The following is a 25,944-nucleotide window of genomic DNA, read 5'->3' as shown; positions in this document are numbered from 1 at the left end:
GAGATCAGAGAGAGAGAGAGAGATCAGAGAGAGAGAGAGAGATAAATCAGAGAGAGAGAGAGATCAAAGAAAGAGAGATAAATCAGAGAGAGGAGGTATTACACACCGGTGCGACCGAAACTAAGGTATCAATAAACTACGCTTGTGCATCGGGTTGAAAGTATACCCTGATCACTCGGAGATATACCTCCACTCCGGTCTGAACGACCTCACGTGACATATTATGGTAGAAGAGCATGCTGTCGCTTATTCTCCTTCTGAAGATGAGGTATACCTTCACTTCGGTTAGACTGAAACGATGCTCAAGCAGTGGAATTTGTGTGTGGTTTGTTTCAGAGCAAAATGTTATTTTATCCTAACAAACAAGAAGATATTCTCACGCACCGCCTTGTTCAGGATATTCACTAGTTGACAATGATGTGTGCTATTAAATAAGCATTGAAAGGAACAAAGGAAAGAACGACCGAACGAAAGAACAATTGAACCAAAGAACGGACGGACGGCCGGACGGACGGACGGACTGACGGACTGACGGACAGACTGACGGATGGACCGACGGGCAGACTGATTGAGGGACGGACCGATGGACGGACGGACGGACGGACGGACGGAGGGACGGGGGGACGGGGGGGGGGGGGGGGGGGGTGAGTGTTTGTTACGGGTAACCCCTCCTGATCCGGTCCTGCAGGGTATTCCTTCAACCCTCTGCACAAGAGGAATCTATTGATACAGACTGATGGACTGACAGACAGACAGTCGGACGGACTTACGGACGAACGAATGAACGAAGGAAATCACAAAGGCACGAAAGAGCGAACAAACCAACCCATGAATGAACGAACGAACGAACGAACGAACGAACGAGCAAACGAACACACGAACAAACAAACGAACAAACAAACAAGCAAATAAGTGCAATCTGGCGCATTTTCGGAGCATTTGTCAAACGTTTGGAGGATGTACACAGTGTCATGCCAGGGTGGGGGGGGTTGTCCCGCCAACAGGAACCTTCCCCCCCCTCTCCCCTGTATTCGGCCCTGCACAAGAGGAATTTATTGATACGGACTGAAGGAAGAACGGATTGACTGACGGACGGACGGACGGACGGACGGACGGACGGACGGACGGACGGACGGACGGACGGACGGACGGACGGACGGACGGACGGACGGACGGACGGACGGACGGACGGACGGACGGACGGACTGAAGAAAGAACGGATTGACTGACGGACGGACGGACGGACGGACGGACGGACGGACGGACGGACGGACGGACGGACGGACGGACGGACGGACGGACGGACGGACGGACGGACTGAAGAAAGAACGGATTGACTGACGGACCGACGGACGGACGGACGGACGGACGGACGGACGGACGGACGGACGGACGGACGGACGGACGGACGGACGGAGGGGCGGACGGACGGACGGACGGACGGACCGACGGACGGACGGACGGACGGACGGACGGACGGACGGACGGACGGACGGACGGACGGACGGACGGACGGACGGACTGACGGACGGACGGACTGACGGACGGACGGACGGACGGACGGACGGACGGATTGACTGAAGGACTGACTGACGGACGGACGGACGGACGGACGGACTGACGGAGGGAGCGACGGACTGACGGACTGACGGACGGACGGACGGACGGACGGACGGACGGACGGACGGACGGACGGACGGACGGACGGACGGACTGACTGAAGGCCTGACGGACGGCCTCACCGACGGCCTCACGGACGGACTGACGGACGGACTGACGGACGGACTGACGGACGGACTGACGGACGGACTGACGGACGGACTGACGGACGGACTGACGGACGGACTGACGGACGAACTGACAGACGGACGGACGCACGGACGGACGGACGGACGGACGGACTGACTGACTGACTGAAGGACTGACGGACGGACTGACTGAAGGACTGACGGACGGACTGACGGACGGACTGACGGACGGACTGACTGAAGGACTGACAGACGGACTGACGGACGGACGGACGGACTGACTGAAGGACTGACGGACGGACGGACTGACTGAAGGACTGACGGACGGACTGACTGAAGGACTGACGGACGGACTGACGGACGGACTGACGGACGGACTGACGGACGAACTGACGAACGGACGAACTGACGGACGGACGGACGGACGGACGGACGGACGGACTGAAGGGCTGACGGACGGACGGACGGACGGACGGACGGACGGACGGACGGACTGACGGACGGACTGACGGACGGACTGACGGACGGACGGACGGACTGACGGACGGACGGACGGACGGACGGACGGACGGACGGACGGATGGACGGACGGACGGACGGACGGACTGACTGAAGGACTGACGGACGGATTGACGGACGGACGGACGGACGGACGGACGGACGGACGGACGGACGGACGGACGGACGGACGGACGGACGGACGGACGGACGGACGGACGGACGGACGGACGGATATTAATACCCCTCCCATCACCCACCCCCAACCCCCCCCCCCCCCCCCCCCCCACCCGCCACCTCACCTGTATTCGGCCCTGCACAAGTGGAAGGAAGAACGGACCGACGGACGGACGGACTGACTAACGGACTGAAGGATTGACAGACGGACCGTTGGACGGACTGACGGACGGACTGACTGAAGGACTGACGGACTGAAGGACTGACGGACCGACGAACGGACGGACTGACGGACGGACTGATGGATTGACAGACGGACCGTTAGACGGACTGACGGAGGGACTGACTGAAGGACTGACGGAATGACGGACTGACTGACTGACTGACGGACGGACGGACGGACGGACGGACGGACGAACGAACGGACAAACGGACGGACGGACGGATGGACGGACGGACGAACGGACGGACGGACAGACAAACGGACGGACGGACGGACTGACGGACGGCGAGACGGACGGACCGACTGAAGGACTATCTGACGGACGAACGGACAGACGAGCGAGCAAGCAAACAAACAAACAAACAAACAAACAAACAAACAAACAAACAAACAACCAATATGTGCAATCTGGCGCATTCTTAGAGTATTTGTCAAGCGTTTGGAGGAGGTCCACAGGGGCAGGGGGGGGGGGGGGGTATAGTCCGGCCAACAGGAACCCCCCTCCCACCCACCCACCGCCACCACCCCTGTATTTGGCCCTGCACAAGTGGAAGGAAGAACGGACTGACGGACGGACGGACTGACATACGGACTGACGGACGAACGGACGGGCGAGCAAACAAACAAACAAAAAATAAAACAACAACAAAAACAAAACAAAAAACAAAAAACCTAAAAAACAATAAACAATAATTATGTGCAATCTGGCACACTCTCAGAGTATTTGTCAAACGTTTGGAGGAAGTCCACAGTTAGGCCAGGGAGGGGGGGGGATGGTAGTCCGGCCAACTGGAACTCCCTCCCTCCCCCCCCCCCCCCCCCCCGGGCTGTATTGGGCTCTGCTCAAGAGGTATGTATTGATACGGACCGAAGGAAGAACGGGCTGACCGACGGACTGACGGACGGACTGACGGACGGACTGTCGGACGGTCGGACGGACGGACTGACGGACGGACTGTCGGACTGACGGACGGACTGTCGGACGGACGGACGGACGGACGGACGGACGGACTGACGGACGGACGGACTGTCGGACGGACGGACGGACCGACGGACCGACGGACGGACGGACGGACGGACGGACGCAAGGATGAAGGAACGAATAAAGAAAGGAACGGAAAAAACGAACAAACGAACGAACGAACGACCGAACCAACGAACCAACCAACAAACAAACAAACAAACAAACAAACAAACAAATAAACAATCAACAACAAAAAATGAAATAAATAAAGAAATAAAGATAGATAAAGCACTTTCAAAATGAAAGGGGTACGTGCCCGACTTGACTTATCCGGAGATGCACGGGCACCCAAACGAGTCAGTTCAAAGCGTGACAACTTGTTGGAATGCTTAGTAAATACCAGGGCATAACAATCACTATTATTAAACGTTCCATCACCCTCTCAGCTACGTTTTTGCCTTAGTTGTTGTAAGCATGCCCGTGTGTCAATAATTATGTGTTTGTGTGTTTGTGTGTGTGTGTGTGTGTGTGTGTGTGTGTGTGTGTGTGTGTGTGTGTGTGTGTGTGTTCAATCAAATATTTACAAAGATTATTCAGCGGAATGCCATGCACCATTAAAGTTTGTGCCTGCTGGCATTTTCGAAGTACTTGAGACTTTGAATTTTTGGGGCGTGTGCGATATTCAGACACCACTGAAGGGAGACCACCAGAGTCTTCTATGTTTAGACAACTCTAATTTACTTTCGTTAGCGCGAAACCCAAACCCTTGTCAGCGTGTTGCAGCTTGTGACGAGCATTGAAGGTAAATGCGATTTTACTCATATTAACTGATGCCCGTCGTGTCTAAAATAGTGTGTATTTTTAAATGAACGTGTGTCTGTGGAAGGGTATTATTTACAAATGCGCCCTGCGCTATTTGCTTCGAGAATGAAATCTAAAAATGTCCCATCACAATACATCCACCCAGTGCGTCAAAGGGCGCATTGAGATACCACTGCGCCACCACACACACACACACACACACGCACGCACGCACGCGCACACACAAAAAAACACAAACACGCATGCACGCACACACACAGACAACATGATATATACCGGTAATTCTCAGATGGCATCATATTGCACCATTTTGCATCTGTGCCCTTTAACCCCAGCCCCCCTCACGATAGAAGGCTCCTTCCTCATAGGACTCCAACTCCCACCCCACTCCCCGATAGGAGACTCCCTTTCGTGAAAGACCTCTTTTCTCAGATTGTCTGTTTTAATCTTGTAAATTAACCCCAAGTTTGAAGACTTCCTCCTATATCAGACCTGATTATCTCCCATTTTGTTTTAGGTCTGAAAAGTTCGTTCACTGTTAAATGAATAAAAAAAATGATATATGTATACTATTCTAGCTTAATAAAAGTAAGAGAAGGTCATGTTGATTCCGTTCTTGTTTTGGAAAAAAAGCATGACCTAAATGCGACCTGTATCAATTCATTTTGTTATGTAATCCTCAGAATATCTCACATAACAAACGTACCCCCTGCCCCCTCTACCCCCCCCCCCCCCCTCCAACCAAAACCCTCCAATTCTAAGAGAAATAGAAGAAAATGACCTTCGTTAATTACACAACATTAATCGCTGTCACTTAGTACTGATCAAGTGGATTGCCATTTCCAATACAAACGTAAAGGATGACCTCCACAAGCACTATGATTTGGGTAGCGGTTTAACGTTACACCTTTGACTGCAGTTGTGACACTTCACCCCCACACCAGATTATGCAATTCAAAAATAGCTTAAGAATAACTACGACTCGTTGTTTTATAAAGAAAATACTCTGCTCAAATATGTTTTATTCCTGGTTTGTATTTTACATCAGGTTTGAATATGACACAAATTCCTCGCAACTGTGTGCGGAAGTGAAGCACGTTTCAGTTGCCGTTACTATCCCTCCGTCATTTACAAAGCAAATCAGGGAGAAAAACATTTTTCAGTAATAACTTGACCAATAGCGATTCGATAATGTTTTAGAATCTGGAAGGCGATATGCCATTGTCTGCATTATATGAACCAAGTTGCCGTTTAATTCTGATATAAATGATCATTCACTTGCAGGTAACGATGCACACTAATGCGTACAATGTGTTCTTATCCGACGTGAGCAAAGGTAAATATAATACGTATTTCATTTGTGTACAATTGTTTTTGGTTTTTTTTTTAATCAATTTTGTACGAGTTTTCGTTAGTCATGTTGGAATGATCACTATAAGAGACAATATCACTATTTAGACTAATAAAGACCAACCGCTGTGCATGGGACGCTTTTGAGCAACGCCGCCATTGTTGAAGTATTTGACTCTTCGAAGTACAGAAAATCAAGCAACATTTTGTTTTACATGGAACAAGCGCATACATTTAAGACACATCACCACAACCCCCGCACCCTACCGTCTTCCCCGTCTCCTCTGTCTTCCCCGTCTCCTCTGTCTTCCCCGTCTCCTCTGTCTTCCCCGTCTCCCCTGTCTTCCCCGTCTCCTCTGTCTTCCTCGTCTCCCCTGTCTTCCCCGTCTCCTCTGTCTTCCTCGTCTCCCTTGTCTTCCCCGTCTCCTCTGTCTTCCTCGTCTCCCTTGTCTTCCCCGTCTCCTCTGTCTTCCTCGTCTCCCCTGTCTTCCCCGTCTCCCCTGTCTTCCCCGTCTCCTCTGTCTTCCCCGTCTCCTCTGTCTTCCCCGTCTCCTCTGTCTTCCCCGTCTCCTCTGTCTTCCCCGTCTCCCTTGTCTTCCTCGTCTCCTCTGTCTTCCCCGTCTCCCCTGTCTTCCCCGTCTCCTCTGTCTTCCTCGTCTCCCCTGTCTTCCCCGTCTCCTCTGTCTTCCCCGTCTCCTCTGTCTTCCTCGTCTCCCCTGTCTTCCCCGTCTCCTCTGTCTTCCCCGTCTCCTCTGTCTTCCCCGTCTCCTCTGTCTTCCCCGTCTCCTCTGTCTTCCCCGTCTCCTCTGTCTTCCCCGTCTCCCCTGTCTTCCCCGTCTCCTCTGTCTTCCTCGTCTCCCCTGTCTTCCCCGTCTCCTCTGTCTTCCCCGTCTCCTCTGTCTTCCTCGTCTCCCCTGTCTTCCCCGTCTCCTCTGTCTTCCCCGTCTCCTCTGTCTTCCCCGTCTCCTCTGTCTTCCCCGTCTCCTCTGTCTTCCTCGTCTCCTCTGTCTTCCCCGTCTCCTCTGTCTTCCCCGTCTCCTCTGTCTTCCCCGTCTCCTCTGTCTTCCCCGTCTCCTCTGTCTTCCCTGTCTCCTCTGTCTTCCCCGTCTCCCCTGTCTTCCCCGTCTCCTCTGTCTTCCTCGTCTCCCCTGTCTTCCCCGTCTCCTCTGTCTTCCCCGTCTCCTCTGTCTTCCCCGTCTCCTCTGTCTTCCCCGTCTCCTCTGTCTTCCTCGTCTCCCTTGTCTTCCCCGTCTCCCCTGTCTTCCCCGTCTCCTCTGTCTTCCTCGTCTCCCTTGTCTTCCCCGTCTCCCCTGTCTTCCCCGTCTCCTCTGTCTTCCCCGTCTCCCCTGTCTTCCCCGTCTCCTCTGTCTTCCCCGTCTCCTCTGTCTTCCTCGTCTCCCTTGTCTTCCCCGTCTCCCCTGTCTTCCCCGTCTCCTCTGTCTTCCTCGTCTCCCTTGTCTTCCCCGTCTCCCCTGTCTTCCCCGTCTCCTCTGTCTTCCTCGTCTCCCTTGTCTTCCCCGTCTCCCCTGTCTTCCCCGTCTCCCCTGTCTTCCCCGTCTCCTCTGTCTTCCTCGTCTCCCTTGTCTCCCCTGTCTTCCCCGTCTCCTCTGTCTTCCTCGTCTCCTCTGTCTTCCCCGTCTCCCCTGTCTTCCCCGTCTCCCCTGTCTTCCCCGTCTCCTCTGTCTTCCCCGTCTCCCCTGTCTTCCCCGTCTCCTCTGTCTTCCCCGTCTCCCCTGTCTTCCCCGTCTCCTCTGTCTTCCTCGTCTCCCCTGTCTTCCTCGTCTCCCCTGTCTTCCCCGTCTCCTCTGTCTTCCCCGTCTACTCTGTCTTCCCCGTCTCCTCTGTCTTCCCCGTCTCCCCTGTCTTCCCCGTCTCCCCTGTCTTCCCCGTCTCCTCTGTCTTCCCCGTCTCCCCTGTCTTCCTCGTCTCCTCTGTCTTCCCCGTCTCCTCTGTCTTCCCCGTCTCCTCTGTCTTCCCCGTCTCCTCTGTCTTCCCCGTCTCCCCTGTCTTCCCCGTCTCCTCTGTCTTCCCCGTCTCCTCTGTCTTCCCCGTCTCCTCTGTCTTCCCCGTCTCCTCTGTCTTCCTCGTCTCCCCTGTCTTCCCCGTCTCCCCTGTCTTCCCCGTCTCCTCTGTCTTCCTCGTCTCCCTTGTCTTCCCCGTCTCCCCTGTCTTCCCCGTCTCCCCTGTCTTCCCCGTCTCCTCTGTCTTCCCCGTCTCCCCTGTCTTCCCCGTCTCCTCTGTTTTCCCCGTCTCCTCTGTCTTCCCCGTCTCCTCTGTCTTCCCCGTCTCCTCTGTCTTCCCCGTCTCCCCTGTCTTCCTCGTCTCCTCTGTCTTCCCCGTCTCCTCTGTCTTCCCCGTCTCCTCTGTCTTCCCCGTCTCCTCTGTCTTCCCCGTCTCCCCTGTCTTCCCCGTCTCCTCTGTCTTCCCCGTCTCCCTTGTCTTCCCCGTCTCCCCTGTCTTCCCCGTCTCCTCTGTCTTCCCCGTCTCCTCTGTCTTCCCCGTCTCCCCTGTCTTCCTCGTCTCCTCTGTCTTCCCCGTCTCCTCTGTCTTCCCCGTCTCCTCTGTCTTCCCCGTCTCCTCTGTCTTCCCCGTCTCCCCTGTCTTCCCCGTCTCCCCTGTCTTCCTCGTCTCCTCTGTCTTCCCCGTCTCCTCTGTCTTCCCCGTCTCCTCTGTCTTCCCCGTCTCCCCTGTCTTCCCCGTCTCCCCTGTCTTCCCCGTCTCCTCTGTCTTCCCCGTCTCCCCTGTCTTCCTCGTCTCCTCTGTCTTCCCCGTCTCCTCTGTCTTCCCCGTCTCCCCTGTCTTCCTCGTCTCCTCTGTCTTCCCCGTCTCCTCTGTCTTCCCCGTCTCCTCTGTCTTCCCCGTCTCCTCTGTCTTCCCCGTCTCCCTTGTCTTCCCCGTCTCCCCTGTCTTCCCCGTCTCCTCTGTCTTCCTCGTCTCCCTTGTCTTCCCCGTCTCCTCTGTCTTCCCCGTCTCCCCTGTCTTCCCCGTCTCCTCTGTCTTCCCCGTCTCCTCTGTCTTCCCCGTCTCCTCTGTCTTCCCCGTCTCCTCTGTCTTCCCCGTCTCCTCTGTCTTCCCCGTCTCCCCTGTCTTCCCCGTCTCCTCTGTCTTCCCCGTCTCCTCTGTCTTCCTCGTCTCCCCTGTCTTCCCCGTCTCCCCTGTCTTCCCCGTCTCCTCTGTCTTACCCGTCTCCTCTGTCTTCCCCGTCTCCTCTGTCTTCCCCGTCTCCTCTGTCTTCCCCGTCTCCTCTGTCTTCCCCGTCTCCTCTGTCTTCCCCGTCTCCCCTGTCTTCCCCGTCTCCTCTGTCTTCCCCGTCTCCCCTGTCTTCCCCGTCTCCTCTGTCTTCCCCGTCTCCCCTGTCTTCCCCGTCTCCTCTGTCTTCCCCGTCTCCTCTGTCTTCCCCGTCTCCCCTGTCTTCCCCGTCTCCTCTGTCTTCCCCGTCTCCCCTGTCTTCCCCGTCTCCCCTGTCTTCCCCGTCTCCTCTGTCTTCCCCGTCTCCTCTGTCTTCCCCGTCTCCTCTGTCTTCCCCGTCTCCTCTGTCTTCCCCGTCTCCCTTGTCTTCCCCGTCTCCTCTGTCTTCCCCGTCTCCCCTGTCTTCCCCGTCTCCCCTGTCTTCCCCGTCTCCTCTGTCTTCCCCGTCTCCCCTGTCTTCCCCGTCTCCCCTGTCTTCCCCGTCTCCCCTGTCTTCCCCGTCTCCTCTGTCTTCCCCGTCTCTGTCTTCCCCGTCTCCTCTGTCTTCCCCGTCTCCTCTGTCTTCCCCGTCTCCTCTGTCTTCCCCGTCTCCCCTGTCTTCCCCGTCTCCTCTGTCTTCCCCGTCTCCTCTGTCTTCCCCGTCTCCTCTGTCTTCCTCGTCTCCCCTGTCTTCCCCGTCTCCTCTGTCTTCCCCGTCTCCTCTGTCTTCCCCGTCTCCCCTGTCTTCCCCGTCTCCTCTGTCTTCCCCGTCTCCTCTGTCTTCCTCGTCTCCCCTGTCTTCCCCGTCTCCTCTGTCTTCCCCGTCTCCTCTGTCTTCCCCGTCTCCCCTGTCTTCCCCGTCTCCTCTGTCTTCCCCGTCTCCTCTGTCTTCCCCGTCTCCTCTGTCTTCCTCGTCTCCCCTGTCTTCCCCGTCTCCTCTGTCTTCCCCGTCTCCTCTGTCTTCCCCGTCTCCCCTGTCTTCCCCGTCTCCTCTGTCTTCCTCGTCTCCCCTGTCTTCCCCGTCTCCCCTGTCTTCCCCGTCTCCTCTGTCTTCCTCGTCTCCCCTGTCTTCCTCGTCTCCTCTGTCTTCCCCGTCTCCTCTGTCTTCCCCGTCTCCCCTGTCTTCCTCGTCTCTTCTGTCTTCCCCGTCTCCTCTGTCTTCCTCGTCTCCCCTGTCTTCCTCGTCTCCTCTGTCTTCCCCGTCTCCTCTGTCTTCCCCGTCTCCCCTGTCTTCCTCGTCTCCTCTGTCTTCCCCGTCTCCTCTGTCTTCCTCGTCTCCCCTGTCTTCCTCGTCTCCTCTGTCTTCCCCGTCTCCTCTGTCTTCCCCGTCTCCCCTGTCTTCCTCGTCTCCTCTGTCTTCCCCGTCTCCTCTGTCTTCCCCGTCTCCTCTGTCTTCCCCGTCTCCTCTGTCTTCCCCGTCTCCCCTGTCTTCCCCGTCTCCTCTGTCTTCCCCGTCTCCCCTGTCTTCCCCGTCTCCCCTGTCTTCCCCGTCTCCTCTGTCTTCCCCGTCTCCTCTGTCTTCCCCGTCTCCTCTGTCTTCCCCGTCTCCCCTGTCTTCCCCGTCTCCTCTGTCTTCCCCGTCTCCTCTGTCTTCCCCGTCTCCTCTGTCTTCCCCGTCTCCTCTGTCTTCCCCGTCTCCTCTGTCTTCCCCGTCTCCTCTGTCTTCCCCGTCTCCTCTGTCTTCCCCGTCTCCCCTGTCTTCCCCGTCTCCTCTGTCTTCCCCGTCTCCTCTGTCTTCCCCATCTCCTCTGTCTTCCCCGTCTCCTCTGTCTTCCCCGTCTCCTCTGTCTTCCCCGTCTCCTCTGTCTTCCCCGTCTCCTCTGTCTTCCTCGTCTACTCTGTCTTCCCCGTCTCCTCTGTCAACGCCCCCGCCCCTCTGATCCAACGTATCCTGTCCTTCACACCTCATCGCTTTTGTTTCCTCCAGCCCACCTTTCATCTTCTCCTTAAATACTGCCGAAAGTGAGGGACTAACGTGTTTACTAGGGTCTAGCGTATGTTTCTGTTTTGTGCCTTTTCAATTCTTGTTGTTAATTTTGAGAGGCATACAGTGGCCTATTATGTTTCTGTTTGTATTGAAATATGTTTTGTAGGACATGGACTCAAATGCAAAGAAGGGTCCACTCTCTGGAAGGAGCTGCCTGCTACAGACAAACAAAAATACAAAGAACAGGCAGCACATGTCAGGAGTTCGACGCAGAGAAAACCAGCCAAATTAAAGAATTTAATTCGACGTTTGGTGAGAGCAATGCGAATATCTTTAGAGACTTCATATTGATTATTAGTCAACTGCGTTTTCTGCTTAGCAAAGTTGAAATTGTTGTTAAACGTTTTCAATCAACGATTTCTTATAGATTAAATTAGTGTTTCCAGAATTAAAAACACATAACAATGCAAGGATAACGGGTATCTCTTTTTTTTTCTCCCTCTGCCTTGTCGTTAATCCATTGTACTTGTACAATATTGTAAAAGCGAAAAGAACAGAAAAAAAGAATACGTGTATCATCTGACATGGTTGGTTTTGTTGTTTCCTTTATGTACAGCTGGATGAACTTCACCAGCAAGGGGTGGAGAGCGCAGTATTACTGCGCGACAGCAACCACCCCGATCCAATAACGGAGGTTTTTGGACGGGGTCCATTAGGTCAGGTGGCACTGAACTTCCAGGCGTTCCACCATCAAATCTCTCTGGCCTGTGAGCATATAAATGTTGTTCTTTCTTATTTTGTCACTATTTATTTTAGCTATTCTGATGCTGTTCCAGTTGAACATTCTGCTGGAGCTCTTTTGTGCTATTATAGATCATTGTTATTAATAATTGTTAACTAGCCAGCAGCATAACACACACAAAGTTAGAAATAATCCGTTGCATTTGTGAAAATCCTGATCACTCGATCTGAAAACTAGATATCTGAGAGAGGGTTTTTTTCAGACGAAAACGTGTTGGTAATTGTATACGTTCAAGTATATATGTTCAGTCTTTCTCGCTGGCATTCCGTTCATAAATTTTGTAATAAGGGGATTAATGTACAGGCCACACCTTAGGCATTTCACAAGACGCGTAGGTGTTATTTGCGTTGTTGCAGACAATGACGATAACAGTCCCTACAGGCGCAATCTGCATGCCCAACGCGAGAAGGTGAGGGAACACCTCAACAGAGAAGCACGTAAGCAAACTTAATGACTAAACTTCTAGCCAATGGTTATGTTGCATTTATTCTGTCATTAAAAAGAGTTCTTTTGCAAACTTAATGACTAAACTTCTAGCCAATGGTTATGTTGCATTTATTCTGTCATTAAAAAGAGTTCTTTGAAGTTATTAGCAGTTGAATAAAACATATATGTTACTCTGTGTGTGTGTGTGTGTGTGTGTGTGTGTGTGTGTGTGTGTGTGTGTGTGTGTGTGTGTGTGTGCGTGTGTGAACGAATGTATGTGTATTTTGCCTGTAAATAGCATGTGTTAATTTGAGTTAATGTCACACTCTAGCTCGTGTGCTTTGTTTGCTTCTCGTTCACTTACAAAAAATCAAATTTTGCTTCAGGGGCTTGCGAAGGCTTCGGGAAATCGTTCCCACATAAAAAGGTGTTAGAGGGCAGTGTGATTGCCCATGGTTGGCCTGCTGGAGTCAAACAAAGACCAGTCAGCTCAATGTCCAAGAAGGATATGGACCTGCTGTTGGCATCGCATGTGAAACTTGAAAGAAGGTAATGCATGTTGAGTAAGGTTGTGCCCTGTTCTGTATTACGTTCTGTGCATTTTTCTTTTGAAAGTGACAGTACAACCTGATATTTTCAACAAATCTGGGTTTTTTTTACATTCCATAATGTGTTTAAATAAACTGAGCAAAAACATTATTGCACCCATTTTCGTACCCCAACTTAAACATTCATTCCCGTGCCATTTCATTCGATCTTCATATGCCATTGCAGGCCGTTCACTTGGCTATCTGGCAAGATTTCAGATAAAAGATGTGAGATAAAGGTATCACGTGACTGCCGCCAAAATAAGGGTACCCCCAAAATCGACCTGACAAAAACGTCAGGTACCAATCATAAAATCGACAAAAATACAGCATCGGCGCATATACAGGCGTTATCTATCCAGAACAGATTAGTTTGTGTTGCTATCTTGCGTATCTCCTTTGTTATATAATTTCTAGAGATGCAGATGTGGAGCAGTAGAAAAGAAGAGGTTGTTGCGTTCATTTTGAGGGGTACCATAACAAAAAGCGCTGTATTTCAGCGATGACTGAATGGATTACTTAACATTTTGGATCTCTTACAGGTTTGTATTTCGATGTTATGCACTCTTCTAGAAAATGTTTTTAAACCCGTCCCAGATTTGTGAATTTACATTTAACAAATTCATGACTTTGCATGCATAAAGACAAATGATTGTTACCAGAACTGCCACAGTTTCATTGGAGTAAGACTACTGACGGACATTAATTTTGTAAACTAATGAGAAAAATGGAACGATAAGGTTGTGTGTCTAATTCTTCTTCTGCGTTCGTGGGCTGAAACTCCCACGTACACTCGTGTTTTTTGCACGAGTGGAATTTTACGTGTATGACCGTTTTTTGCCCCGCCATTTAGGCAGCCATACGCCGTTTTCGGAGGAAGTGTGTCTAATGACAGCCGTCACCGGCTGAGTGCCTCTGAAAACATGCTGCTGCCCCGAATGACTGAACATCGCTGTCACACTGCAATCAACCAAACATCGTGTTTACAGGACTAGCAAAGGGAAACTAGTGATTGTACTGAAATGAAACTTTCGTAGTATTTGTAACAATCATTTGTCTGCATGTGTGCAAAGTCGTAATTTTGTTTATGTAAGCTTAAACCTATGCCATGTTTTTAAACATTTTCCGTAAGATTGCATATCATCTGAACAAAATACTGTGACGGTGCGAAACTTTACCCAGGGTAAGTCTCGTATAGAGACTTTAGATCCTCAAAGTTTCCAAAAACATCCATGTGGGAATTACTTAAATATAGCGCTTTTGGTCATGGTACCCCTCAAAATAAACGCAAAAAAACCCTCGTTTTCCACTGCTCATGCTCTTCACATCTGCAGCAGTAGAAATGACATTACACAGTAGATACGCAAGATAATAAAACAAAACAACCTCTTCTGGATAGATACATACTTTAGTGTTCTCTTTGTATGTAAAAGGCGCCAGTTGCATTTATTCAACATTTTTGGCGATTTTTTAATTGCTAAATTGGTACCTGACTTTTTTTTGTCAGGTCGATTTTGGGGGTACCCTTACTTCGGCGGTGGTCACGTTATACTAATGACAGCTATCTATGTTCAGACAAGTGTGCCAGATAGGTAAGTAAAGGGTCTTTAATAGAATACAAAGTTTGAACAAAATGACTTCTGCCCCCTTAACTGATTATATCGTCTCTGTACTCATGTAAGGATTCTTAACATAATTTCATTTTCCATTATTTAAAAAAATAAAGTAGCATTTGCATTTATATACATATACTGCAGAAAATAATTTCTGTTCAACTGTTTCAGAAACGAAGAAGATCATCCCCGCCCAGTATATATATATATATATGCAACATCTTTGATAAACAATTTATCAATAACCACCTGCCCACGACCACTACCCTAAAAGATTCCGTTCAGTTTCTTTTTGCATCTTTTCATGGGCACTACCTCTTAATGACATTCACTGATGGTTGTTAAAAATTAAATAATTAACAGTATTGCCCTATTTGTGGCGACGGTTTTGTGTGAGATTTTTTTTTAAAGTATATACTTGTAGCATGTTCCAGTCATACGTGACTTGCGCTGACCGTGACATTCTCTGTCCCATGCTTATCCTAGAGCATACAACCAAACTTCCAGAGTTCCCAACTCAACGGCGTTCCCCAGGTGCATGTATGGCAGGTGTCATTATGCTTTTCAATTCTGTTTTATATAACTACGTTTGATCTGTTGTGTTACTGTTTCTTGATCTGTAAAATCAAACTGTTTCAGAAGAGAGTCTGATGCTGACCCAATGCTTGTGCAAATGCAACAAGATGCTCAAACACCACCCGCAAGGTACAGTATCTATGCATGTGTGTGTCTTTGGTATGCACTACATACAAACGGGAGTGGCCATACCAGAATAAAACTTTGGCAGTTCCTGCAAGAACCATGTTTCTGTATTCATGAAAAGCCAGGAAATTTTGGACTGTAAATGCACAAACGTGTGACAGGTTTAAAAACATTTTCGGAAGAGTGCCTAAAATATGAGTACAAACATGTAGTGATCCAAAAGTTCACCCAGGGTAAGTCTTATATGTAGACTTCAGCTCCTAAACCTTTCGAGTTATTACATTTCGGCATTGCTGAAATAAAGCGCTTTTTGTCATGGTACCCCTCAAAATGGATGCAAAATCATCTCGTTTTCTACTGCTCGTGTGTTACACACCTGCATCAGTAGACATGACATAACACAAGAGATACGCAAGATAGCAAAACAAAACTACCTGTTCTGGATAAATAAATAATTGTCCCTTTCTTCTTCTAAAAGTTGCGAAGTTGCCCCTATTCTGAATGTTTGTCGATGTTTTAATTGGTACCTGACGTTATTGGTCGATTTCGGGGGGTACATTTACTTCGGCGGCGATCACGTGATACTTAAAACAAAAATCTTTGATCCAAAAAGTGTGCCAGAAAGCCAAGTGAAGGGCCTTTATTGGCATATAACGTTTGAATAAAATGACACGGGAAGGAATGTTATAGTTGAGGTACAAAAATGTGTGCAATAATGTGTTTGCTCAGTTTATTACGACCGATTTTAGGGGCAACTGAATCCGACCGATTTTCCCAGTCACATCAATAACGAGATTTGCACATCATTGCTACAAAAAGAATGCCATTGATACCAGGGCCATTCATAAACCGGTTGATAGTGCGACGTCACAGGTTTCATACTCTTCAGTGTTGGGTATGTCCGTGACTTCGGTATTAAATAAAAACCCTTCGTTTATTATGTCGTGAATGTTCACTTATGTATGTCGAATATCTTCGTAATTCACGTATGAAAAAAGAGCTTTAATTTAATTTAAAGGCAAGTTTGTCTTTACCACGTGCGAAAGAGGCCAAACGGTCGTAAAACATTAGACAGACACAATTTCCCTCTTCAACACCAGTGCAAGAGACAAAGGCACAAGGAAACAACATTTCTAAAAAGCAATGCAGGTCGTTTTAGATTTGAAGCCAAATAACAGAGTCAAATTTACATCCACATTTAAAAAAAATGAAACACTTTTTTTCAGTGATACAATCTAATGTGAAATTAACTGTATTTTACGTACACGTGTCTGTCTCAAACATATTAATTAATAATCTGTTTACTTTTAATGACTGGAAAGTTCGGACGTAGGCCCTACAACACTTGTGATAAGTAACAATTTCTATCAAAACACGACATGACATGGCTAGGCCTATCTACAGCTTATTTTACTGGCACTCGGTGATTGTGTCACCCGTTTTTTTCTCACGACAATCACAAGACCATTCGTCTGCTATACTCAGCATACAAAGCGAATGTACACGATGCGATTCATTTTTCACTTCCTGTACGTTGCAAAGCTGCTGATCAACCGGCTGACTGTAGAATTTATCGGTATATGTATGTCTTTTAAGAACACGCTTGTTGTGTCTGTCTCTGAATACCTTGAATTCTCACGACCATCGCGCAGTGTTGACGGCATTTGAAGCAGACTTATGTGTAAACAAGAAACATTCAATGACTTTTTGTGATCGATTGCCTATGTTTTCAATCATAGAATGTGGTGCATTGTGAATGTTGTAGTAAAGTGAAGGTTTTACAGTCATCACCTTACGTTTTTCAACAAAACAATGACGTCAGACAGCAGTTTTAGGACGTTTCGACTTGGAAATTAAAGACAGACAGTTATAATCAAAGAGTCACCCAAGCGTAGGAAAGTTTTAGTTGCCGCTTTCTAGTTTTGTTTGTTTACTTTCGGGGTTTTACATCCATGCAGTCAATACCGGCTTGACTGAATTATTTAACGAGGGCGAAGGGTGGGGTTTGTCCCCCAGCGTATGTGTGTATACGTGTGTGTGTGTGTGCGTGCGTGTGTGTGTGTGTGTGTGTGTGTGTGTGTGTGTGTGCGTGTGTGTGTGTGTGTGTGTGTGTGTGTGTGTTTGGAAAGCATATCTTAATTTTTTTTCTCCACTGATTCAGAAGTGAGCCTGATGCTGATCAAATGCTGGATCAACAAGATGCTCAAACACCATCGACAAGGTGCAGGTTTTTTTACATGTCTGTGTCTTTGGTATGCACTACATAACAACGGGAGTTCACTATTAGAGTACTGAATGGCTTTTTTTTTATGTCACACACTCACTGACTTTGTAAAGTACATACTTGTAGCATGTTCCAGTCATACGTGACTTGCGCTGACCGTGACATTCTCTGTCCCATGCTTATCCTAGAGCATACAACCAAACTTCCAGAGTTCCCAACTCAACGGCGTTCCCCAGGTGCATGTATGGCAGGTGTCATTATGCTTTTCAATTCTGTTTTATATAACTACGTTTGATCTGTTGTGGTACTGTTTCGTGATCTCTTAAACGCACATAATTCTGTTTCAGAAGTGATGCTGATCCAATGCTGCATGCGCCAACGCAACAAGATTCTCAAGCATCACCGGAAAGGTACATCTATGCATGTTTGTGTCTTCAGTATGCACGTCATACCAACGGTAGTTCAATATTAGAATGCTGAATGGCATTTTTGTTTATGTCACACACTCACTGTGGCAGGTGTCATTATGCTTTTCAATTCTGTTTTATATAACTACGTTTGATTTGTTGTGTTACTGTTTTTTGATCTCTAAAATGCAAAGAATGTTTTTCAACTGTTTCAGAAGAGAGCCTGATGATCCAATGCTTGATGTCGAAACACAATCCACAAGGTACAGTATCTATGCATGCGTGTGTCTTGGTATGCACTACATAACATTATTAGAATACTGAATGGCTTTTTGTTTTATTTGACATGTTATGTTACGCACTCACTGACTTTGTAAAATAGTCCATAATTTAGCCTTGGTCCGTAAAGAAACACACTAATCAATGGCTATGAACAGAAATGGATTCTGTTCCCAAGAATTGGACAAGGCTCAACATAGTTGCCCAAACTTGGTTACGATTGAGAGACTTATTTGATATTCCAGAGCACGTCATTGGGGGCTTTACAAAGATAGAGAGTTTCCATACACTCTGTTTGACATACACCTTATTCCCCCTAAAGGACTTTGATGAAAGCAATGAAGGGACTACAGCTAGATGTCATATTTCAATTATAATGTGTTTTCTTTTTGGGCAGATGCCCTGTTAATGCCAGTGAAACGAAGCTGATCTTGAGTAATCATGTTCCGTTCTCATTTGAGATGTTATAAGATGTTTTGTGGGGTCTTGTTGATTCGAGGAGAGCATGTTTATTGTCTTCTGTTTCATCTTTGTCGACCAAAGCCTAACATTTACCATAAGTCATCGCGTTAATGATCAAGATTAGGTATTTCGGTCTTTCGGAAACACAAATCCAAAGCCACCTGAGTGGCCTTTACTTTGACAGTCCATTTTTCACATCATTGAAGCTCAAACCCATTCACTACTTCGATTTGTCACGTATAAATATTGTTTTGTTTTATTATCCAGCTGGTTATAAATGAAAACTCGTTAAAATGATGATAAGTACATTTGTTCAAACGCCATGACACCAAGAGATTTGTGTGGTTCGTTGTTAGATTCCACTCTGGCAAGTCAAGAGAACGCATTTTGAGTTACAGAGAAAGGTGGTTTACATTTTTTTTGCACAGAAATGTATCCTCATAGTATTAACAGTATTTGGGTGTTCTTACTTCGTATGTTTTATTGTTCTTATTTTTGTTTTTTAAGGTTGTTGTCATATGTTATTTGGTTGTTTTAAGAGCAAATAAACCACATTTTTCCATCTATTGTTTAATGCTATGGACAATAAATGATCTTACCTTATCTTATCTTAACATCTGTATTTCAAGGGATTGAAGACCTATCTTTTTAAAGGAACTGTTCCTGCACAGGGTGCGGTACCAAGTGAACGCCCACCTCCTACTTGTGATCTATATTTGGGCGTAAGGGTGGTGGCCGCTTACGAGATAGTTTACGGTAGTTCAACTTGTCTGTAACGACCACTTATGGGACTGAACAAAAGCGGTTATTATAGACAGGTGAAGTCCCTTAAAAATGTCAGGTGCATTGGCATCAAAACGAAGTATAAAATTGCCTGGCATCCGTGGGGTGGTTGTTATGGACGAATAATTGTTATGTTGTTATCAAGTCGTTTCCAGAATAGGTTTCGCTGTATGTTTTTCTCTTGAATTTGTTGCAGTGGAGAAACTTCTGAAGAGGCTTTAAGCTTGGAGACCATCCCCACAGACATAAAGGATTTACTTCTTCGAACTATCAAAGGTATGTTTTGATTATGACACTGACAGTGTTATTCCCAGACCTCGGTCTGTTGTCATTCAGGCTTACTTTTTCAATCCGACGTATTCTGACCTATGGCCGATGGAATGTCTCATACATATGGGATGTCTTTTGAAATAAAACTGTTGAAATGCCAGGACATGTTGGCCAAATAAATGTTGAATTCGTGTCTAACTGACCTATTCTTCGTGTCTGTGAACAACACTGACAACATGATAACATGATAACAGGTTTGACTTATGTTTGAGTCGAATTTTGTTTTCAACTTAAGATAAGGAATGCGGTTTTTTCGTGGTGAAATTATATAAGGTTAAACCACACACACACACACACACACACACACACACACACACACACACACACACACACACACACACACACACACACACACACACACACACACACACACACACACACACACACACCAAGAAACTCAGAGTATTCAAGTGTCATAATTGTGTCTTCAACAACTTTGTTTGTGGCACTTATTGGGTATGAATGTACATTGTACAATGCGTAGTCGTCCCTCGTTGCGAGAGATCTGGACTTAAAAAGTGCTTTTGTGTGCCTATACTCCATCACATTTGAAAAATAGACATTTTTCTCTACTTCTCTCTACTTCTTTTTCTTTCTTTTTGTTAGCCCAGAACTGTATTACTGCAATGCTTCTATTCGTTGTAGGAGTTCCACAAACAACACTGAAGCAGCCAACATCTGAGGGACAAAGCAAGAAGTCTGCAGGTAATTTAATATGGATGCGGTTCTTGATCTTGCAAAGGTTAACAGTTGTAACGCATGGTAATGTGATGAGTTGAGAGTTTGTTTGTTGACTGTTGCATACATTAATCAAGTTTATACTAAGTTAACTTGCAGCTCATCTTTACATGAGCAGTTCATGTGCATTGTTTAGGTATCAACCTTAACTTGTACTGTTTCAAACCAGACCAATTCACTATTTCGCATTGTGTGCATCATTATGCTGCTTATAGTGTTTAGTCTCTCATTTCGGTGAAGGGCTATGCACAAATGTTTGCTGATGATGTCATCAATCTGTGAATCTTATTCCCTGTCTTGTTTTAACCAAATGCACCTCACCTATTTGTTTATGAGCGAGTTGTTTTTTAATTGGCTTTATCTGTTTCAGCATACAGGCGAAATCGTTTGAGCCAACGAGAGAAGGACTTTCTCAAAGAAAGATTTCCAGATGGCACTCTCCCCGCGATGAAGGAACTCGACACCATCACCAGGCAGCATCCCATCTTCACGACTCACAAAAGGACTGCCAAGCAGCTGTATAACTTTTTGCACAAAAGAAACCAACAAAATGTTCATGTTTCGTAAATTTAACCCCATTTTAAGCCTCCCTCTTTTTCATAAGACCTGATTTAGGTCTTAAAAGGAGGTTTCATGCACTGCAGAAACGAACGATCGATTTAAGTTGATTTCTTTTGTGGTCAGACTTTGTTATCTAATTTGAACACAACATTTTTTGAACATGATGGATTCTGTGTTCATAATGCATATCTCTGTGTGTGTGTGTGTGTGTGTGTGTGTGTGTGTGTGTGTGTGTGTGTGTGTGTGTGTGTGTGTGTGTGTGTGTGTGTGTGTGTGTGTGTGTGTGTGTGTGTGCGTGTGTGTGTGTGTGTGTGTGTGTGTTCAGCAACAGAGCAACCAACACTGATGAGAACAACACTATTGAAAACTTCAAATATACGCAATTCAAAAGTACACACTGGCAATTAAAATCTTGCAAACACACACACACACGAACAAACATTCACACTCAAAGAAAACTGACATGCAAAACCTTTTCTACTGACACAATGGAGATCGGTTCAGATTTGAACACACACACGCAGGCATTTACACGCACACATGCAACCCCTACACATGCATGAAAATTCTCCGTATTTTCCGTATTTTCCGTATTTTTGAAAAAAATGAACCGTATTTTTTTTTATTTTCCGTATTTTTCCTTTTTTTTTCCTAGTCATAGTTATAGTAAAATAGTTTTGGGGCCATGTTTGAATCCAATTTTAAGGCTCAGATAGCCCCAGATTGCACCAAATTGCACCCTTGAAAAAAAAAATTCCGGGGGGGCATGCCCCCGGACCCCCCTAGAAGTCTTGGCGCTTCGCGCCTGCGAAACTTGGCGCTACGCGCCTTCGAATTTTGTTTTCAGTATTTTTTTTTTTTTCAGTTTTCATGCCTGCCTACAGTTTTGTCTTAATAGTTCATTTCTAGCCTTCTACCGCAAAAAACAACAACATGGTTTGCTAATGGAATATGGAAGTAAAATCCTCGCTTATGTCTCGTTTGGCATATATTACATATTTTGAAAGTTCCTTACAATACGAATGACCTCAATCTCATCAAACCCTTATCTGAAAACTGCCAACGACATAGACAAATAAAATGCATCTGATTCAGAAGTCATGGACATTTTCTCTTTCGCTTCTGATAAGTGTAAGTACATTTTGTTGATCAGTTGTGTGTATGACTTTCAAAAATAACTTTAAACTTTTTTTTTGTCACGCTTCTCCTGTTGCTCGTTTGGCGATAATATCTTGCCCGAGACATAGCGGCTCCATCTTTTTTTTAATTCAAAAAAGGTATGAAACATGATGGCACACGCTTATCGTCATAACGACCTGGGAATTGAGTTTGAACATTGGAGAATCTTTGAACTAACCTAAACAAACAAAACAGAAGCGTGTTTATGGGTTGGTGGGTGTGGTCTTCTGAGAACTCGAGCCAGTGTCAATCCCAGACCCTGGCAGCTCTGTAGGACGACATCAGAAGGGAAATCAGGCGCATACAAGCACACATACAATTGAAATATGTGGTAACAGAAGCCCCTCAATGCCCTCCCCTCCTTTCCTGTTCTTCCCTCCACCCTCGCCAGTTAGTCTGGTTCAGCGGGAATTCTCCTGAAAAGAGAACTGATAATGTGGTTTGAATGTCTGCAGAAAACAATGCCTGCAGTTTAGTAGCCAACACAAGTTACCATCTCAAGTAACGAATGTACTGTTTCTAAACAAGACCACCACCCACACACACACACACACACACATACACACACACAAAAAGGAAGAATGGGAAATCTACAAACACGTGCACAATAGTACTGTGAGTTCATTTAGGCGGGCCAGGCCCGTCACGACCTGGGAATTGAGTTTGAACATTGGAGAATCTTTGAACTAACCTAAACAAACAAAACAGAACCGTGTTTATGGGTTGGTGGGTGTGGTCTTCTGAGAACTCAAGCCGGTGTCAATCCCAGACCCTGGCAGCTCTGTGGGACGACATCAGAAGGGAAATCAGGCGCATACCAGCTGATAGCTAACATGATTGGACGAGTCATGGACAATTTCAACGTTCGTGTTGCAGCAGTTCTTCTGGATAGAGCAGATCATCAACTACTAAGGACAAACCAATTTGAAGCAAATGTGCAAGATATAATTTGCCATGATTCTGTTATTGTTTGGTGAAGACATTAAAAAATTTTCTTAATCTCTCTTCGCAGTCAAAAACGAGATCAAAAACAAAATAGGGCGTTGTTTTTGAACCACCCTCAACATGCATAATAATACTCTTAGAATCACATTTTTATTTACAGTGCGCCACATGTACACACACACGCACACACACACACACACACACACACACACACACACACCAGGTTGTGTACTCATAGAGAATAATGTTTAGGGCAGAGCTTCAAGTATTGGCGACGAAATGTTGTTTGAAGAGGTGTGTCTTGAGGTTGGTTTTGAAGGAGGGGAGCGACTGAGTGTTTCGGACATGTACGCCAGTTCATTCTAGATGATGGGACCAACGTGGAAACATCTGCGGAAGTCATATTGCTTACGTTTGTACCGGACAACATGGAAGCGCCTAGTATTTTGAGACGAGCGTTTACTGCGGGAGGGGGGGGGGGATGGGGGTTACACTTGTAGTAGTTGGGAGAGGTAGAGAGGGGCAGGGTTTGTAATCACTTTGAAGCAGAGACAGTAAATTTAGTTTTTGATCCGTTCAGCCTCAGGCAGCCAGTGAAAACTGAACAGCAGTGGTGTGCAGTGTTGTGTCGGACTAGCTTTACTGGTGAGACGAGCTGCGCAAGTTGACTGTCTCCTTGCTATTCCCAATCTGGATTAACGCCTGGGTATTTGTTGGTGCTGCTTAATTGTTTTCACTATTAAGATTAATTTAAAACTGTATGTGTGACCTTTTTACATGACCTTTCCCTATATATAGAAGCATTGCCGGTTTGAACTTTAGTTTTGCCGATGACACTGCCATACTATTAGCAACATCTTACTAAGTAATAATAAGATCGCCACAAGGATGTTGGGTTGAGACCCTGGTTACATGCTTTCATTCAGTTCATTGTGTCTACGTTTATAAACTTTCTTGCGGCGATCTTATTATTACTTAGTAAGTGTCCCAACTCAACCGTATTCATCTGATTTAGAATTTGGTCAACTTTGCTGAGAGTACCATTTCATTCTCTGATTCGTCCGTTTGTGGGTCTCAAATAGTACATTCCTTATTTCAATTTCAAGTTAACATAGTATACAGATGAGCTCTCACACCAGTCTTACTCGAGAAAAAAAGTCTTACCGAGTTGGACTGCATTACCGTCCCTTAAAAACACGACTGGAGGCCATGTACCCTCATGAACAAAAATCTACCTTGATGTGTAGTACACCAATTTTCCTTCCAAATTCATTTAAAAAATTTGAATTAACCCGCCGTCATGAAATTGAACGCTTCTTAATTCTTGGATTGCAGTCCCTGGAACAAATTTATGAACTTTCTGCCGCAACTGAGCCGGTATGAGCTATATCACGAAGTTAACGGTGTTGAATAATACAAAAATAATTAATATGTAATCTTTTATTCGTTAAAAACTCTCTTTCTTCTGAACTATTCGCTCTCTTTCACATTGTTAAGCACCGTTCATTGTTTTCTTTGAGTAGTCTGTTCTTTGTAGTGGATGCTTCTGCACATTGTGTGAATTCGCATTCTAATATTTCCCTACGCTTTCAGTTTTAGTCTTTAATTGTCGCTTGACATCAACCTCTCAACACTACCGTAATAATTCGTATTTTCTTTCTTTTGGGAATGCATTGTATGTACGGCATTTACAACATTATAACAATTATTGTTCTTATTCTTCTATTAAACCAGCGTATCAGATGACAAGGATACATGTGGTATTTTACTACCCTCATTACAAAGAAAGCATCGTGCGGGCGTGTGTCTTTTGATAGTTTTTATGATTCATGTTCTTGTTTTGTTTTGTTTTTCGGGTTGCAGGTTGTCTTAGAATGCTTTCCAGCCGTCATTTAGTTGTGGTAATTAAGGCTTCCAACCGCTTCTTCTTCGAATACGAATTATCAAGATACTCACGCGGCTCTGTGGTCATATACATATGTAACATCAAACAAGGCTTGTTTGTGGACAATTCTCAAAGAAACATGAATCATCACGACGCATGTTACGGGGCCAACTGAACTTTTTACTTTACGTTGTTTGCAGTGGGTGAAATTAAGTTACATTTAAAATGTATTTATTTATTTATTAAGGAGATTTCTATAACGCATAACTAAAAGCAAATTTGACTGAAAACACCTATTCAACTCAGTGCATTGAACGTACCATGAAAAAGAAGGCACACTTGTGTACAGACTTTAAAATAAATGTACTGTGTCATTGCTTTCGACCCCTGTTATGATTCTACGCATGAAGAATTATCAAAGACATGTTAAACGCCAACTCAGTTAACAAAACAAACTGAAAACGGCTTCTGCACATCCTTGGTTATTGACTTGTGTTTATTTGATACATCGTAGAAAAAAACCATTGTGTTAATTATTGCTGGCCATACCTGTATATAAAAAAGTTTTGTTTCTTCTGTTGTAGCTTATTTGTTTGTTTACTGTTATATAGATGAAAAGTTTGTGAAGTTGCATAAAAACCAATTTGGGGAACAACGAATTATTTTCTTTCCATATACGTCCATGCAAGCACGAGTGTGTGTGTGTGTGTGTGTGTGGGGGGGGGGTGTGTTTGTGCGCCCATAAAACCATGCATGCCTGTGATTATAAGTGTAAGTTTGCGTTTGGTATAAATCAGCAACAATTATATATTAAAAGGGTGTGTGGCCTCTTTTTGCTAACAGCTGAAAGAATGACACAGACAGACAGACAAAGAAAAAGACAAGTCGCGTAAGGCGAAATTACTACATTTAGTCAAGCTGTGGAACCCACAGAATGAAACTGAACGTAGTCCGCCGCTAGTACAAAAGGCAGTGAAGGTGACGAGCCTGTTTGACGCGGTAGCGGTTGCGCTGTGTTTCACAGCACGCTTTACTGTACCTCTCTTCGTTTTAACTTTCTGAGCGTGTTTTTAATCCAAACATATCATATCTATATGTTTTTGGAATCAGGAACCAACAAGGAATAAGATGACAGTTTTTAAAA

The 25,944-nt window shown here is 46.3% G+C and overlaps 1 protein-coding gene across 2 annotated transcripts; it reads left to right on the top strand.

The window, feature by feature from the left end:
- Positions 1-5,269: 5,269 nt before the first annotated feature.
- LOC138948301 (uncharacterized) lies at positions 5,270-20,956 on the top strand. Of its 2 annotated transcripts, none has more exons than XM_070319815.1 (12): positions 5,270-5,768; positions 11,044-11,189; positions 11,494-11,644; positions 12,036-12,116; positions 12,492-12,654; positions 14,945-15,010; positions 17,169-17,228; positions 17,582-17,641; positions 17,854-17,901; positions 19,359-19,438; positions 20,138-20,197; positions 20,601-20,956. In XM_070319815.1, exons 1-12 carry the CDS (start codon positions 5,699-5,701, stop codon positions 20,795-20,797), a joined length of 1,182 nt encoding a protein of 393 aa, XP_070175916.1. In that variant the 5' UTR covers positions 5,270-5,698; the 3' UTR covers positions 20,798-20,956. The 2 variants fall into 2 exon arrangements, with proteins under 2 accessions (XP_070175916.1, XP_070175915.1); XM_070319814.1 differs by having other exon boundaries at positions 5,274-5,768; positions 17,579-17,641.
- Positions 20,957-25,944: the final 4,988 nt, after the last annotated feature.

Source organism: Littorina saxatilis, linkage group LG15, assembly GCF_037325665.1.
Source record: "Littorina saxatilis isolate snail1 linkage group LG15, US_GU_Lsax_2.0, whole genome shotgun sequence".
Taxonomy (NCBI): domain Eukaryota; kingdom Metazoa; phylum Mollusca; class Gastropoda; order Littorinimorpha; family Littorinidae; genus Littorina; species Littorina saxatilis.
The sequence above is the reverse complement of the archived record's forward strand: the minus strand, read 5'-3'. Positions and strand labels throughout refer to the sequence as shown.

Excerpts from the sequence above, each read along its gene's own strand:
- LOC138948301 (XM_070319814.1), top strand. The coding sequence starts at position 5,699 with ATGATCATTCACTTGCAGGTAACGATGCACACTAATGCGTACAATGTG. Across the intron at positions 11,190-11,493 it reads AGAATTTAATTCGACGTTTG|CTGGATGAACTTCACCAGCA; the intron begins GTGAGAGCAATG and ends CTTTATGTACAG. Across the intron at positions 19,439-20,137 it reads ACTTCTTCGAACTATCAAAG|GAGTTCCACAAACAACACTG; the intron begins GTATGTTTTGAT and ends TATTCGTTGTAG.